General features: G+C 42.9%; 2 protein-coding genes across 4 annotated transcripts in view; both read left to right on the top strand.

The window, feature by feature from the left end:
• The first annotated feature begins 255 nt into the window (after nt 1–255).
• cyp39a1 (cytochrome P450, family 39, subfamily A, polypeptide 1) lies at nt 256–14,290 on the top strand. Of its 2 annotated transcripts, XM_076272784.1 has the most exons (12): nt 259–477; nt 1,626–1,761; nt 2,341–2,515; nt 3,603–3,752; nt 5,432–5,525; nt 6,002–6,097; nt 6,329–6,419; nt 7,380–7,513; nt 8,139–8,234; nt 9,103–9,191; nt 12,915–13,002; nt 13,615–14,290. In XM_076272784.1, the coding sequence occupies exons 1-12, from the start codon at nt 301–303 to the stop codon at nt 13,681–13,683; spliced, it is 1,395 nt and encodes a 464-aa protein (XP_076128899.1). In that variant the 5' UTR covers nt 259–300; the 3' UTR covers nt 13,684–14,290. The 2 variants fall into 2 exon arrangements, with proteins under 2 accessions (XP_076128900.1, XP_076128899.1); XM_076272785.1 differs by lacking the exons at nt 12,915–13,002; nt 13,615–14,290 and adding an exon at nt 12,445–12,899 and having other exon boundaries at nt 256–477.
• A 780-nt stretch (nt 14,291–15,070) lies between these two features.
• Nucleotides 15,071–17,975, top strand: part of rcan2 (regulator of calcineurin 2) — an 87,813-nt gene continuing 84,908 nt past the window's right edge. The window contains exons 1-2 of one of the 2 annotated variants that reach the window (XM_076272187.1): nt 15,154–15,195; nt 16,491–16,527. The gene's annotated coding sequence lies outside the window, so the exon portion shown is untranslated. Of the gene's footprint in view, nt 15,196–16,490; nt 16,528–17,975 lie in introns of both variants that reach the window. The other variant, XM_076272188.1, reaches the window with a different exon arrangement.

The following is a 17,975-nucleotide window of genomic DNA, read 5'->3' as shown; positions in this document are numbered from 1 at the left end:
TAATTTAAAATTCACCTGCAGGTGGTTGTTATTGCAATGGTTATGGTGACAAAATGACCAGCAGATGCTACTGTGTATAAATGCTTTATAATGTAGGCCTATGCATATTTTTTTGTCCATTTCAATATTCACAAACTTCACCGGGATGTGACGTCAAACACAACATAGAACACAGAAGTCTGTAGCCTACCTGATTGGTTAATACCAAAGTCACTCCTCCATCCTTTTTAGGTCGCAGTGACAGACGCTGTGAACTTGACAGCTTCATATCAGACTGGTTCTGTCTATGTGTCGGTTATCATGGATTGGATCACTCTCATTCTCTCCTTGATTGTTATTGTAATTTCAGCTCATCTCTTATTCTCTGAGCATTACACAAATGCTCCTCCATGCATAAAAGGATGGATACCATGGTTTGGTGCAGCTTTAGAATTTGGCAAAGCTCCTTTGGAATTCATAGCTGAAGCAAGAGCTAAGGTAAAACATGTATTTACTGTGTGTGTGTGTGTGTGTGTGTGTGTGTGTGTGTTAGTCATTGTAAAATATTTGACAGATCAGAACACAGTAGTTCAGATCACAGAAAGTTTGTTCCTGGATGATTTATGGCTGTAATTGGCAGTGTCACTGGCAGAACATACTGTTAGTAGAATATAGTTCATGGCCATTTACACAGAGAGAGAAATGTAAAGAGAAAGAGAGATATGCATACAAAAAAGTAGTCTAACTTGTAGAAGCAAAGGTACCCATGCTGCTAATACAGGCGATGACTAAACATGAGCTGACAGGTTCAGGAGTCCAGCTCCTCCCCTAAATGCTATATTATTTATATGCTATATGCTATTTTGATTTTATTTTGGTACCAAAATATTTGTCTTGGCAAAAAAAATCTCTTTAACATCACCAGGAAGCAACTGTAAAATACAGTGATAGTTGCAAAATTGACAATGTATTGTCAGTAGAATTAATTACTTCAAAAGGCAAGTTATTCACACATATTGGATAGCTGATTTTGGAATGCCTCAAAATACTTATCTCAAATTAGTATACAAGCCTATTACACTATCTCACAGTGTTTTAAATTAGAAGTGCCATTCAGGGATTCAACTCGGTAATTCATGTAAGTAGGACTCAGAAAGGGCCCTGTTGACACAGACTGTTTTTTTTTTGTAGGTTGAAATGAGGGGAACCGTTGTTGTGTTCTACGGGTGGTATTTGGTGGGATGACTGAGCTTTTTGAAAGGCAAACTAGGTTACAATGCTGTTGCTGGGTGACAACTGACACGAAGAGGGAATGGGACACAATTTTGGAACGTTTGTTGTTGTTATACCCCCTGTCTTGCTTGCACTTGGCTGCAGGCATTTTCACTCGTCTCATATTAATGCTGTAAGGTTACTTGAGTGCAAACATTTGAAATAGATATTTTAGAAATAAGATAATGAATTAATATACAGTATATCAAATTTGGCTAGCATGTTAACAGATCTTCTGTCCTCCATCATGCTTTCTAAACATGTTGTCACTTGAACTGATGAAACCTTAACAAATCAATCAGTCAATCAGTCAATCAATATATATCTATCTATATGCTATATTTTTTTATTAACGCAATTATTGTTTCCATCAGCATGGTCCAGTCTTCACTGTATGTGCTGCTGGCAAGCGCATGACCTTTGTCACTCTCCATGAGGACTTTCGCACCTTCTTCATGTCCAAAGATGTGGACTTTGAGCAGGCAGTGCAGGAGCCTTGCTACAACACAGGTAGATGCTGTACAGTTCCACTGGTCCTGGCCCTCTGATAACAGCCTCTGGCATATCTCTGCCCTTTCAATGAACCTTCTTTAGCCATGTGGTTTTCATGGTTTTCATGTTTTTGAATACAACATAGCTGTTAGACAGGTAAGATAAGTGAGTCATAACTGAGTAATCGTGGCCAATGCTGATATTATCTAGAAGGGTTTCTAAGAAACAACCTGTTCCATTGTAAAACCTGTTTCCAATATATTTGTGTGCCAATATAAACGAAAGGCCAAAAGCATGTTCTTTCCTCCATGATACTGATAGATGAAACCTACCCACATATATCTGTACAGACACTTGTACATAATTCATGGGTAACCTACTGAGGGGTTCCTTTCCACTGAATCATTTAAGATGCCACCTGTACATGTACACACAGGCAGTCTAGTGATTTACACGTGGGCAGTCTGCTTATAAATACTCATATTCAAACAAGGACTTAAACACTCATACACAAACAAGGGCATACATACTCAATACACAAAACATGTGCCAATGCTAATTTAAGTGTGTGGAACACCCACCCCTCTTCCTCTCCAGCATCCATCAGCAAAGAGAGTTTCTTCAAGTTCCACCCGGCATGCAACGCTCTGATCAAGGGCAGGCTGACCCCGGGGAACTCCGCCATGTTGGCCAACCACCTGTGTGAGGAGTTCAACGAGCACCTGGAACTGCTTGGGGACAGTGGGACCAAATGTCTCAGTGACCTGGTCAGGTACTGTCATTTTAATGTGTGTGTGTTTGTGTGTGTGTGTGTGTGTGTGTGCGTGTGTGTGTGTGTTCTTCACCTGGTGTGAATGCAACCGGAACAGGAGGGCATATGCAGTATGAGGTCAGCTAAGCTGAGCTTAATGCTGTGATGCTGTAATTATTTAAAACACTCATTTTTAAAAGTGGATAAAATTCCAGATTTTAGCAAAGGGTTGATGTTAGGTTTCATCTGTACACGCAAAGTTCCCTGGCACTGTACTCTGGATACAGACATGGGCATGATTCAGGCATGGCTTTGAACATTTCTGATAACTTCATGCACAGAAATTCTGCTTTGAGCCCTGTGTACAGGCTTGGACTTCACAGTTTCAATGTCTACCAGCTGAGTGACAGTAGATAGCACTCTTGCACAGTTAGCGTTTTACAAAGCACACAGATACTCTGTGTTGTCATGTTGGCAGAAATGTTTTTGTACCATATATACAGACAAAGAGATTTTTACTGGTGGTATGTATTCCACTGAAGAGACATATGATTCTATGAATGTCATATGCATTTTGCAAAACAATTACTTTGGAGTGAGTCAAAAACACATTTCTTAACATAGGTGTGTCACCACACCCTCTAGACCAGAGGAACTGAACTAACCAGAATGTAAAACTGCTGCAAATGTACACTCATAGCTAAATTACCCTCATTATAGTCTGACCCACCATAGAAATGTGTTATCGTTTCAAAATGTTAATCTAGAGTTGTTTTTTATCCTCTGTTGCTGGTGGAGACACAGGGGAGGTGTCAGTGGAGTAATCTGTAATGAGTTATGCAAAGCTAAAGCGTTGAAATGATAAATATTGACAGATTTATATTTATAGAACTTGTTTTTTTGTCATTCTTTTTTGCTGGGGACCATGGGGGTTGCGGACCCTTTGATGAAGATCTCCACTCTATTGAGTCCCTTCAGTTATTTCTTTTTGTACACAGTAGAAACCTCCATTATTTTTCATCCATCCTATTTCATTCTCTCTCTATCTCTCTCTGTCCCTCGCTCTGTCTCTCCTCACTCTCTATCTCTCTTCATGTTGTCATCATAGGAGTGTCATGTACCCAGCGGTTATGAGCAACCTGCTAGGGAAGTGTAATTCACCGCAGCAGAACAACTCCATGAAGGAATTCAAGGACAAGTTCGCCGTCTACGACGAAGGCTTTGAATACGGCTCTCAGCTCCCTGACTTGTTTTTGCGGTGAGCTCTGCTCCTCTCCACTCTGCTTGCTTCTGGCCCAGTGGCCTAATTCACAAGAGGGTCAGTGAACCCCAGGCTGAATCGGCTTACGTAAAATCCATGTCTTATTTGGGTTTGGTTCATGGCCGATTAGGTATGCAAAAAGTGTCTGCTTTAGACACCAAAGCAAAATATAACCACCTGGGGAAAGGTTTTCAAATAACAGTTTTTTTCTTGGACGCTTTGGTCCATTTCTCAAATAATCATTAAAGGTAGAGTGGTAGAGAAAGGTAAACGATTTCTAACACACAACACTTTTTGTAACATTCAGAGAATATCTACTCATGATCTTCCAGCTCGCCATTCTCTGAGAAAACTGGCCTTCTTACACACAGGCCTGGCACTGTGAAGTGGAAACAAACAGTGTGTGTGTGTGTGTGGGGGGGGGGGCAGCCTGTCCCCAAAACAATAACAAAACAGTGTGGAGCTTCTCAGGGATCTAGCACTGAAGGGAGGAGTGAGCTGTCTCTCTGGTGTGTTTTGTTTGGTCTTAAACATAAACAAATGTGACCAGCAACACTTTCCCTACCTTTAATATTTGCACAATAGTAAGTATATATATTATATAAGTATATATACTCATTTGATCCTGTGAGGGAAATTTGGTCTCTGCATTTATCCCAATCAGTGAATTAGTGAAACACACTCAGCACACAGTGAACACACACTAATCCCGGTGCAGTGAGCTGCCTGCAACAACAGCGGCACTTGGGGAGCAGTGAGGGGTTAGGTGCCTTGCTCAAGGGCGCTTCAGCCGTGCCTACTGGTCGGGGTTCGAACCGGCAACCCTCCGGTTACAAGTCCGAAGCTCTAACCAGTAGGCCAAATAACTAGGGGGCGTGGCTTTTGCGAACGGTCAATTGTCTTGCCACGATCTGTGGAGCTTACAGACAACAAGTGCATTTCTCAAAACATTTTTTGCAAACTCACACACAGAGTAGATTACCTGCAAAAGCATGTCACTTGCTCAAAAGGCTCAGTTGATGTCAGTCTATGTCAGTCAATAACATATGAGTGTAATCAGAGTGAAAAGTTCCTGTGTCTCTGTTATGGACAAGAGTCAAAATGCTTAGCCCTACCTCTTAAAGAGTAAACTGTTTTATATGAGCATGAGCATTTTCTAATGAGCCCTGAGGAATCTTTCCCTCTCATTGAGATATTAATTATTGCACTTTCATCGTGTCAATAATTGATTGATTTTGACATTTATCCGTGATATAAATATCAGCATCAAAACAAATTATTGCGGCAACATTGATTGCAAGAATCTTACAGTAGCTTAAAAATATAAAAATATATTAAAAAGTTAATTCAAAACGGTTTGGGTTTTTTGCTTATAAATACTATGTCCACATTCACTATATTATTGATTATATTCATTAAAATACAGTAGATGCTAAGATAATAAAAAATAAAATATTCATAAAATTGGTAAATGGACAGTGTCAATATTAGAATTTTACTATTAGGCTATTTTCATTTTACTTAGAAGTAGCCTACCTTGTATGGAGGTCTATCATATATGTAATTAACAGTTGTAAAGTAAACTTTTATTTTTACAGTATTTACAGTAGTTGAAATGAATGATTTTTGTGTTAAATCAGTGAGCATGAATTGCATATTGGGTCTGGTGTCTGCAGGGAATGGGCAAATGCCAAGAACTGGTTATTATTACTGATGAGGAACATGGTGGTCAGAGCAGAGGAGGGTGAAGACACTGACACAGGCAGAAAGGTGAGCAAAGAGCAGCGTCTACAATGGACATCATGAACATTCACATGCAGGCTACATGGTATCAGCGTCTACAGTGGTCATCATGAACATTCACATGCAGGGTATCAGCGTCTACAGTGGTGATCATGAACATTCACATGCAGGTTACATGGTAGCAGCGTCTACAGTGGTCATCATTAGTTAATACAATTGCTAATACGTTACTAATACAAACACACACTGAAGTCTATGAAGAAATGGACATATACTTACAACCAAACGTTTTATGAAAGAATATATCCCTTCTGTGTAACTGATGTGTGATAGCTGTCCTGTCGGTGTCTTTATTACATGGATAGCACTGGTATAAATCTTTTTTTTTTTTTTTTAACCAAGGGTTTATTATATACTTTGCCTTTACTCCATTACTCTATCTTTCAAGGTTTTGTTTTATACGTTGGCTTTACTTCTTATCTTTAATGTCTTTTGCTCTTCAGACTTTGCTGCAGCATCTAGTTACAACGATAACGGACAAGTTCCTTCCCAACTTCGGCCTTCTCATGTTGTGGGCATCCCTGGCTAATGCAATACCTGTAAGTTAAAGCTCAAACTAAATATAAGAAACCATTTTGAAGAAATTAATGAAAAAAGTAATTTAACCATGAAGTGTGATTTAATAACTCACTGCAATGTGGAATGTGGAAGGTTCAAATGTGTCAAGATGACACCCTTTTTGTGTCATCATTGAAAGTCCAACTGTTAAATGTACATAGCAGCTTTATAACATAGAAATAAGCAGAGGATTTTATTTATTTCCCCCTCAGATAACATTTTGGGCTGTTGCCTTCATGATGTCCAAACCCTCGACCTACAAGAAAGCCATGGAGCAGATAAATGCAACACTAAAAAATCAAGGTACAAAATAGTCGGCCAGGCTCAATCCTAAGAAGTTGCCTTCTCAATAGAAACGCATAAACACACAGCATAGGGCAGTGATGCAGGTCGATGTGTCATAAACTCTAAGGTAGATAACACACAGAAAGCCACTACGCTGATTCTGCATGTATCTCCAATTGGTCTCACGTCCATTCTAAAGAACTGCTATTTTATCAGTCACTTCTGTAAATCTTTTCCAAGTTATACCCTTTAAAAAAAAGGAATATTGCAATTTATTACCAGATATTCTACACTGTATTCAGACTTACAGATAATAACAACTGAAAAAGCTTTTGATAAAGAATTGATAAGAGAATTGATAATGAATCGGACCGATAATGGCATCAATACTCATAAAATACTATCAGTTCCCATCCCTCCCTGATGGCACACAAATCAGATCACATTTTCATTTTTTTTTTATGGCGGGTGAAAGGAAGATAACAGAGTTCAGAGGGTTTAGTTGTTCACCTCTGCTCTTATTGTTCTCCGTTTAGCCACTAGAGGGCAGCAGACTGTTACACTTAGAGGGACTACTGGTAGGCAGCCAGCTAGGCATGGAAAGAACACCAACAACCGAAGTCTCATGAGATATTTACAATCATAAAAGCTCCTTATAAACAGATGTGCCGCTGCAATAAGGGAAATCATGATACTCAGCACCTGGTTAATTACCGAAATAAAGGCAGTATGTAATATGATCTTAATATCCTGGATGGATTTCCAAGGTGATGCCACCTGTGTGGTGGTGCCTTTGTATTTTACATTCAATAAATATAATGTGTGATTAACTCTGTTCACTTTTTCCATCTCTCTGTGGCTCTGTTTCTTTCTGTTTATCATTGCTTCTGTCTCTCTCTTTTTTCTTCTCTTTGTTTATCATTGCTTTCTCTCCCTTCTCTCTCTCTCTCTCTCTCTCTCTGCCTCTGGTGGTGTCAGACACTAATAACACCAGTGTGACGCTGGAGGACCTGCAGGAGATGCCGTATGTGAAGTGGTGCATCCTGGAGGCCATCCGGCTCCGGGCCCCTGGTGTCATCACCCGCAGGGTGGTGCGGCCGCTCAAACTGCAGGTGAGCGCTGGGGTGCAGATGGCTGGACAGTGACCCCTGTGACTATATACTCTCACCACTTTCTTTAGTTTAAAATGGTGTTCTTTAGTGTGTTTTTGTTGTGTTGTGTTTTTAAATTAGACTTTTAGGAATTAATGTGTGAGCAGTATAATACTGTATCTGATTTTGAACAACTGACTTACTGTGTTAAAAAAAATAGCTGCATATTTACTATTAATGCACAGTAGCTCAATAGCTAAATAGCTAAAGCTAAGTGCTAAGATAATTAACCCAGTTTTCATAGAACTTTACTCTAGCCCAGAATACTGAATAGGGAAATGAAATGTTATTGTAGTGGTTATGGGTCATAGGATATGATTTATGTTGCTGTGTCCTACATTTGGGACAAGTCCTGAGCTAGGTTCCCTAGTGTGAAAGTGTGTAATGCTGATATTTTAGTATAACAGCAAATTAGTACCACCAGGAAAAGCTATTCATCACAGAAATGTGTCATTGTAACATGTTATCTAAAATATGTAAACATGCCTTTTATACACACACAAGTGCATATAAACATACCTTGTATATTGCATGTACACATTTTAAAATGTCTTGTGTGTGCACTGGTGATTTCCTCTGTTCGCAGAACTACACTATTCCTTCAGGAGACTTGCTGATGGTGTCTCCATACTGGGCACACCGAAACCCAGAGTACTTCCCTGACCCAGAGGAGTTTAAGCCAGTGAGTGCCCATCAGTCAGCCCCTATCTCACACCACACCACCACAACACAGGGATGCTCTGTGAAAGTTCACTGGCAAAGGCATTTTTCAAAATCCGCCTCATGAAACATGAAAAGCCAAATGAGGAATGGGAAAGACATGGGGAAGACATCGTGTGTGTGTGGTCACATCATTGTCAAATGTGTTGTAATGGTAATGGGAACGGCGGTCTCCATCCTATAATTTTCCCTCATGTAGAAGGAAAGTGATTACTGTATTGTCGTATTGCCCTGTAGACTGAGTGACCCAATAAGTGTGTGTGAGGAGTTAAGGATAATTATTCTCACAATTAGCCTTCCTTTGCCTCCTTTCTTTTAATGACCTTCTCAAGTAAAGGAAACAGCCCCTTATAAGCAAACTTTTTTTAGTGTATTAGCTTCCCCCCCCCCCCCCCCCTCTTTAAATGTGTTTTTTGGCATTGGCCATGTTTACTTTTTAACTCTGGGTGATTTAGAGTCTCCTCTCGAACGCTCCATCTTAGCGCTGTCCGCACGGCAGATGGAAATGCACTCTAATTTTACCCCGCGAGTGCAGGGCTGGGCCAGTGTCCTCGTACTCTTCCTTTTTTCTCTAAGTAGGCCTTTAATATTTGATCCCAAGACAGGCTTCACTTACCAAATAAATGGACTTTGTACATTTTAATGCATTTGTAAAAGAGATGGTGGAGTAGTGGTTAAGTACCTGGATTCTTTTACTTTTTTTGGAGGGGGGGGGGGGTGGCATAAGAGTTTCAAAAATAGCCCTCAAAGGAAAGGTCTCTGGTGTATGACTTACTTTGACGTTTTTTCTGCACTTGTACTCCTCGTAATAAAGCATTTTCTTCCCACAGGAACGATGGGAGAAGGCAGATTTAGTAAAGAATGTCTTCCTGGAAGGGTTCGTGGCATTTGGAGGAGGCAAATACCAGTGCCCAGGAAGGTTAGCAAAACAGCCTTTACAGCCCTGCCTTTACAAAGCCGTCTACACGCACTGTTTGGTGCACTCCTCCATCCACACGACCACGACTGGTCACATTAAACCTCTTATATAATTACACTATGTCACACACATGCATCCAAATGCAGTAGCAGCTAAGCTTACTGAGATTTCAGAAATGCAGCAGTGGCCTCCCTGCCTCCAAGATTTGAACTCGTAAAAGGTGCAAAATGCCATCTGTGGACAGTCCATAATTTGCATACCAAAACTGACCACAAGCACAAGACTGGCGCTCCTCTGGCCTGGATCTTAACTGGTGCTGGTGTCACTGCCACCAGAGGGCGATATCGGAGGCGTCCATATTGTTGCCACTGGCAGTACTGGCTGTCACGAATGTCACTGCCCGAGGGCCCACTGATCTGCCAGGTTGTCGGGGCAAAATGTGAACGGAGGATAGAAACACAAAATAGATGTATTTGTGTGTCTGTGTGTGGGCAGGGAAGATAATCAAAGCTGGATGATTTCATGAGGAATAACTATGAATTTGAAATGTACCTAATTTAGAGATGAATTTTAAGCATGCAACTGACCTTCTACACGCCCCTCCTACATATCTGATCTTCTCCCACACACACACACACACCCCTTATGGAAAGCGTGATGAGAGTATAATGACTAATGTGGCTGAAGCATATGCTATCGTCATTTGAGACGATACAGCACCGTTATCACAAAAAGAAAAGTTCAGTTCAATATCTTGGCAATGTATCAGATGCACGTGACTTGTCATGCTCCTCCACTGTAGTGCTGTGCCTGTGTGTGGAGCTAGTGGGTGTGGCACTTGTTTTGACTGGTAAACTAATGCGCTGCAGCAAACTGCCACCAACCATCTAACACACACACACACACACACACACACACACACACACACACACACACACACACACACACATAAAAGTCCCCCTGGTCTCCTTAGAGACCCCAGCGAATGACATCAGTGCTGCCCTGGGAACCTGAGCAGGCCACTGTGGTGTGCCGCTTGCCGAGACAGATCAAGGGGAGAACGTTCCCAGCTGCACATGCACATCAAACGAGGCCAGGGCAGACGTGCGTCCCCCCAACCACTCCCCCCCCCCCACACCACACACACACACCCCACTTCCCCAACATCCCCCCCCCCCCCACACACACACCCACTTCCCCAACACGCACACACACACACACACCCCACTTTCCCAACACCCCCCCCCCCCCCTTGCCCTGACCTCCCCGCCAGACCTGACCAGAGCAGAGCAGTGTGCTGGACCAGGCTGGCCCACCCTGGTTGCGCTCTGCTACGGCCCTCCCTCACTCGGTGTGGGAATCGCAGAACCTCCCAGTCGTCCAGAGAGAGAGGGAGAGAGAGAGGCCGGGGGAGAGAGAGAGAGAGATGGAGAGACAGCGATTGAGTGAGGGAGGAACAGACAAACAAGGAAAGGCAGATGTATGTATTGCACCAAAAAAAAAAAAAAGTCTGATTATATAACCCGCCCTTTTTGAAAACTTTTGAACGTTTTCCAAACATAACCCTCTCCTAAACTTGATGGATATCAAGGACGCCACCAAGGAATCTAAAGAGCTGGCGTCCCTGAATCCCAGCTGTGACGGCTAGCAGTGAGCGTCTCCACGTTATATTTATAGGCCATGTCAAGAATCAGTGGTGTCCCTCCAGAGTCCAGTGGTGGTGATTTTTATTAGATCTTGTTAGAGCTGCGTCCCTTGTGACCATGGCATTTATCCCCCTGGGCAGAGCACTGGACGTCCATTCCTTGGGATGGAACTGCATTCACTGCTGACTTGGGAACAGAGGAATCCCATCCTCTCAATAAATGAAAATCTGGACAGTCCAGGCACACGTGGACAATCAAGGAAGCCAGTTTTCAGTATGCTGTGGTCATAGCAAAGAAACATTTTGATTTTAAAATGTTTTACACATATATGTCAACATTCTTGTAACATATAATCCCCCATACGTGTATGTTTCAGAAAGAGCTTTTTTATTTTGTCCATTCTGTTTAATACTGTATATATGAAGAAGAACATCTTCATCTTCATATATATAACCGATGTGTAATAGTATTTCTAAGGCTAGGTTTGATTTTAGGTAGGATAAGGCTAGGTTTGATTTTGGCTAGGATAAGGCTAGGTTTGATTTTTCAGCTACAACTGTGAGCTGTAGTGCTCCCCCCTCCTCTTCATTCCTAATGCAGTCGGCTGGATGAAATCTCCTAGTGCTGCATGGAGTCTATTAAGGCCTCTCAGATCCACACTGTTGATTCATCACTCAGAGATTACAGGCCATTGATGAGAATCAAAGCTACGAACCCGAGGCTAAGAGGCCCCTGCTTAAGCAGCTCCACTGGGTCCAGGGTCTGACTCAGCCTTCCCATTTCAAAGACGCCTCCATTCACAAATCCACCCAGAGAAAAGGAGATAGACACCCTCTCTCTCTCTCTCTCTCACTACACACACACACACTGTCTCTCCTTCTCTCTCTCACCACACACACACACACACACACATACACACAAACACACACAGACGCACACACACACACACACGCAAACACACACGTACACACACACACTCCATCTGTTTTCAACCTATCCCTGCCTTGATTCTGCCAAAGCACCGGCACGAGTCACGACCTCCGTTGTCACACCTGACTTCCTGATTTAGGGCGCGCAGTGGCGGAACCTGAGGTCACCCCATCCAGCAGAGAGCGCACACAGCTGTCAGGACGATTGTTGTCAGGGGCGCTAGGGTTTGACTTTGGAAAGCGCCGGAAATAACAGCAGTCAGCTGGCACCAACCGTGCAGTGCAGTGCCGTGCCACTCTGCACCGCGCCGCACGCCTCAACCAGCCGCCCCGACTGGGTGCCCATCTAATTTGATCATTTTAAGAGATTGGCCCGCCGCCTGCGTCACCAGCACAATGCCCCGCCATGAGTCACACACTTGTCTTCAAGGTTATTATGACAGACCGAGCCTAGATTCATTACCATGCACACACTCTCTCAGTCTCTCACCTTCTCTCTCTCTCTCTCTCACATGGACTATCAATTTCTTGTTCCTTTCTTCCTGTTTCTGTCTACTGTTATTGTCTCTTATTTTCCTATTTTGCTTGCTCTATTTTTGTCACTACCTATTTTTGCCTCTCTTGTCTAATCACATTTTTTTTCCTTCTCTCTTTCTCTCTCTCTCTCTCTCTTCCTAGTTCACTTTCAGTGTTTCCTACCTGCATTTCCCCCCATTTCAGCTGTCCACTCCATCTAAGAGAGATGACTGTCACAGCCTGCAGTAGTGATCAGTAGTCGGACATCTTCTCCGTTCCCTTGTTTCCCATTGGCTGTGTTGGCTTGGTGTCTCTTTTGGCTCTGGGGAAGGGGGAAATAGAACCAAGATGCTATCTCTCCAAACAATGGAGACCAGGCCAAGGACAAAGAATGCAGGGAGGTGCACTGCATCAAAAAACATCAGTAAAAATGCACAAAAAGAACATTTCACTTTAGTGAACTTCACTTTAGAACTTCACTTTAGAACTTCACTTAAGTGCATGAAAAGGTCTAGGGCTAGGTGGTGTTTATTTGTTTGTGTTTATAAACTATCCTTTATTATTAACCGATGCTATGCAGCTAATAGGATATCTCATAGAGTAATAATGTATGTGTTTTGTTGTTTTTTTAGGTGGTATGCAATAATGGAACTGCACATGTTCGTGGCCATGATTCTCTACAAATTTGACTTCACTCTTTTGGATCCTTTGCCCAGTCCGGTAAGCATTATTATGCTTATGATATGAAATGAAATTAGTAAGCTTTTGTCGATTTGTGAATAGACAATCTAAGTAGTGTCTCAGCTGTTTGACCCTAATAAAAAAGTTTGACCGCAATAAAAAAAAAAAGGAAAGCCTATGCCTGAAGTGCACCAGTGCCTTGAGCTAAACCATTCATGGGTCATTGGGTGGACAGCTCCGTACCAGATGAGCGGTCCTGACCGTTACCTGTACATGGGTGTGCAGAGACCTGACTCGGCATAAAAATCTGTGAGGGTCACTACACACAGCGCATGATGGGATTTACCTGTCTACTTTTTTTTACAAGGAAAACCCAAATGTTTGGAGAAATCACAAAGACTTAGCATCTTCGAGTGTGGTTTAGAGAGAGGAAGAATAGCTGTAAAATCAGCCGAGAAGTGAAGTTTCAGTCGGCCTTAATAATTCACTGAAAATGTTCAGATTGAGTAACTGAACATGCAGCCTTTGTATCTTTAGTAGTGTTCTGGTCAGGACTGTTTTGGATACTGTTTGTACAAAGGCTTGTGGTCTTCGTGCCAGAGAAACCGAGAGGACGCATGATGAGTCACTCTCACTTTCTTTGCTCCGCAGAGTCCACTTCACCTGGTGGGCACACAGCAACCTGAGGGACCATGCACAGTGGAGTACAGGCGCCGGTAGTGAGTCGCCACCACCACCACCACCACCAGGGGGCGCTGTACCACACGCTCCCAACCAGAACAACACAGCTAACTAAGACTAACCACAGATAGGACCTCTACAACTAAGGCAATACTAATGATTTGGAAATCCAGTTAATAAAGCATCCACAGTGGTGCCTTATTTTATGAGCTGAAGTCCAGTGTCTGTCTTTTGACTGATGAAAAAACAGATAAACTGACAATGGTTCCTCTATATATCCTCTGATGTCTCTGTGTTAGTACTGGAATATAATGCATATGACATGATATAATATTACCTCAATGACCTCCAGATAAAATAGAAAAGCATACTTATGAAACCAAGCTCTAGGGTCCAAGATACGAGAACTATCTTCATCACTCACATCACATAGATGTATATTTATTCAAATGTCATTAGCGTTTATTTTATTATGAGTGATGTGAAATTAAATTAACCTGCAATTTTATTTGACCCAGGGTGAACCTCATTACCTGGTATTGCTTTGTCTGACAATTATGCTTACCTGTGCAGTGTGCACTTTAGATGGCAATTGAAATATCCATCACTACACTTGTTGCAATAAAAACATTTCTGTTTCCGAGTAGTGTGGGCAGTGATGTTGGGACTGTATTTGTGTGTGTGTGTGCGTGCCTATATGTGTTGGCTATGTGTGTGTGTTGCCAAGCCAATCGCATTGATGTGATTACATTGGCTGGTGTGATCGATGTCCTTGTGAGCAGTCTCTAGTGTTCGCTATTGATCTTGTCATCTAATGGCTATTCACTTGTGGGTCTTATGTTTCTTCCTCAGAGGCAAATCTGAACAGGTAATGAAATTGAATCACTGATGTGTTCAACAACCTAGAGGAGTCACGGGGTTAAGTAAGGTGACTGTGCCTCTGCATATGGCTGCACCTGTAGTTCATTTATGGCGCATTCGACTGCAGTAGTATCAGACTGTACCTCTAAATCCTTTACAGAATTCAATATTGCGCAGTAGCATTGTGGCGATTTTTCAACACCACTGTTATGGTGCGCGCATTTAAGTAAGTACAAGTTGCCAGTTACAGGTGACAAGGTAGGCCCTAGGCTACAACATATGCTCACTTAGTTAAACCCTACCAATGCACAGCGATGCAGGCCACATATTTCTGTCATTCTGGGCATTCATTCTAGATTCTACCTGCTGCTGCTGATAGCGCGACAACATCCAACTGCTGCTGGAAGCTCTGACGTAGGCTACCTCTGCTAATTTGCGGCTTTTTTTAGACTCCGCTCCGAGAACGCCATTGGTCAGAGAATGCCCCCTGTAGACCGCGCCGTATTTCATTACTGGGTAACGCAAACATCTTTTGAATGCCGGAAGGCAGCCATTGGTGATTCAAACTGTCTGCAATAACGTCAGGAGATTAGTGAATCGCAGCTGGAATGCGAGGTTGATTCACAAAGGGAAGTGAGGAGGCAGAGCGACCGCGGAAGATACGCATCGGACAGCTTACATCCCGAACAGGTACAGCACAAAGCGATGGCGACTTGCTCTATCAGATCGTGTTTCAAAATGTAGAAAAATGGAATGCTACCATGCGAGCGACACGGGTGGCGCTCAAAACTGAATTTACCTACTGATGTGATGAAAAAAGTGTCCTTGTAACTTAGAGCACGACTTTTCGTAACAAGTCTAATGTATTTTTCAAGTTACTTCGCATAGTGCTGGTGTGAAATACAATTGGGTACATTACTTTATTGTGTTGGAGTTAGTCATGTCAACACAACTAATGAAGACTGTCCATATCTTAAAAATAGACTAATGCATTATTAGCCCACCATCTACATGGAAAGTTAGGCTACTCCTATTGTTTGACCTTGACCAACTGTTTTCTTGCGTCATGTCACCTGTTGTTAGTAATTCACTCAGCCTGCTATTCAAAACAAGTTTATTCAAGCCGAATTGCGCTTTATTCTGTAGACCTCAGTTTATCAATCAAATAAGAACATCGATACTTCGCTCTTCTTGCCTGTCACACATGCCTCTTAAATAGAAATAGAAAAAGCTCATGGTGTCAGACCGTGACGGGAGCACAAGCGAACGACCGCTCCTCAATTGGATGACTCAAAGGCTGGATGCAGCAAACAGGTTGCAGTAGTCTCCGTACGTCATCCTTGCGCCCTCAGTTTGGAAACGCATCATTCATTCAGTATTTCGTCCTTGTCGTCCTCAACTTCTTAGATCAATTCCACTGACTATTCGACAGTAAATGACAGATTGTGGCGCATGTGTGGAATGAAAGTATTTGGAGCTCTTGGGTGTAGCCTACTGCTGAATTTAGTCCACTTCTATTTCCTGAAGTGGATTTTTGGTTCACATCCCCTGTGCTGTCCTGTTGTCCAGTTGCTGCTGCTTTTACCACTCCTACTGTGCCTACCAGTGACTGTATGTGAATTAGTGAAGTGATGGGGGGAAGGCATATGGGAGCCATGTTTTGATCAGTGGAGAAATTCATATCACTGATCATTAATGATTGCTAGGATTGACAGACATGGTGTTAGATTTCTATGAAAAATAAGTTGTTAACTAACTTTAATAATTGACCTTGATGCTGTGTGTGTGTGTGTGTGTGTGTGTGTGTGTGTGTGTGTGTGTGTGTGTGTGTGTGTGTGTGTGTGTCTGTCGAAAGATAAGAACAATTTTGTGGTTGTACGAATGCAAATGATCCATTTGATGGTCCAGTGATTGCCTGTTGATCTCCGAAAGGCTAAGTCACATCACACATTCATGTACAATTCCAACTTTATAATGCTTCGCAGCAGCCCAGACAGACTCCAAACCAGACAGCGAGAAAGGGTAAGTAACAAAGCAACTCCATCAAAATATTTAGCAGGCTACGGCCAGTGGCAGTATGACATTTACTGGCAAAATTCCTTAATTGAATTCCCCCCGAAGCGCTCCGAGCCCTGGATTCCTTTCCATGACAAAAACAGCACTTAAAGTACTTCCTCTCCTCCACAACCGCCAGACTATAACGGACACGGTGAGCGAGAGAGAGAGAGGGGGGGGGGGAGGAGAGAGGGCTGGGTGCAGGCTTCGACACCATTGACCTCAGGGGCCGATCTCTAGCAGCTCTGGGTTTATTGTGCATGTATGTCACATAAACATCTGTGGGAAAGGCAGGCCATGATAGTGTAGTGAAATGGATGGGGGTGGGGGGTTGTGTGTGTGTGCGTGTGTGTGTGTGTGTGTGATGTTGGTGGTGTTAACACTTCTCCTGTCTGGAGCAGTTCATTTTAATGAAATGCCCAGTGATGTGTGCATTTCATTAGCCCTTGGGGTTATTTTTAGAAGCATTCACACCGGCGCAAGAATGAGCCAGACAGCGAAAGCCTCTATCTATAGCAGCCAGGGAGACTGTGTGAGAGGGTGAGAGATGGAAGGGGGGGGGGGCAAGGGCACTTGTGTGTGTGTGTGTCTGTGTGTGTGGATTTAACATTGTATGTGTTTATATGTGTTTGTCTGTATGCTGTACATACTGTAGGAGTTGTGTGTAGTGTGTGTGTGTGTGTGTGTGTGTGTGTGTGTGTGTGTGTGTGTGTGTGTGTGTGTGTGTGTGTGTGTGTGTGTGTGTGTGTGTGTGTGTGTGTGTGTGTGTGTGTGTGTGTGTGTGTGTGTGTGTGCATGCGCGAGTGATATGTGTGATGGAGAATGTCCCATGTGTGCTAACAGGGTGATCTGTACATCTCTGGTGGTGTGTACGTGAGAAATAGAGAGTAGCCACTTGTAAATGTAATGCATGTCTGAGTATACAGGTGTGGTGTGTGTGCGTGTGTGTGTGTAGGTGTGTGTGTATGTGTGTGTGGTGTTGATGGTTATTGATCCTAAAATAGCACCGGGTCTTTAGGGGGTGAGTCTGACAGTTCTGACAGCCAGAGCACCTCAGTGTTCTGGCTCGTCAGGAGAGATTACCAACACCAGCAACAACGGTGGCAATTGTGTGTGCGTGTGTGTGTGTGTGTTTCCATGTGTGGGGGGAGATATGTGGAGGGGTTTTGATGGTAGCTCACCCACCTAATCTTTTGCCTGGGCATTACCAACATTCTCCAACTGTCGAACATCTGTACAGTACACCAGGGTTCTAGGGAGGTGAAAGTTCCGACGTGTCCCATCCTCAGGATAAAGTAGGTTAGATTAGGTAGTTCATTGTCCTCGGAGGAGAGATTCAACTCCACAACACTGTTTGTTTACCTTCAAAAGCTACATTCCCTTGTGCAAATAAAAGAGCAACATGTTTTAAACCT

The sequence above is a fragment of the Alosa pseudoharengus genome, unplaced genomic scaffold (assembly GCF_046254945.1).
Source record: "Alosa pseudoharengus isolate Yale_2024_CS ecotype anadromous, Long Island Sound unplaced genomic scaffold, YU_APseudo_1.1 YU_APseudo_1.1_scf_7, whole genome shotgun sequence".
NCBI classification, from domain to species: Eukaryota; Metazoa; Chordata; class Actinopteri; order Clupeiformes; family Clupeidae; genus Alosa; species Alosa pseudoharengus.
Note: the sequence above shows the minus strand (reverse complement) of the source record. Positions and strands in the feature narration are given on the sequence as shown.

Excerpts from the sequence above, each read along its gene's own strand:
- cyp39a1 (XM_076272784.1), top strand. The coding sequence starts at position 301 with ATGGATTGGATCACTCTCATTCTCTCCTTGATTGTTATTGTAATTTCA. Across the intron at positions 2,516-3,602 it reads TGTCTCAGTGACCTGGTCAG|GAGTGTCATGTACCCAGCGG; the intron begins GTACTGTCATTT and ends TTGTCATCATAG. Across the intron at positions 8,235-9,102 it reads ACCCAGAGGAGTTTAAGCCA|GAACGATGGGAGAAGGCAGA; the intron begins GTGAGTGCCCAT and ends TTCTTCCCACAG.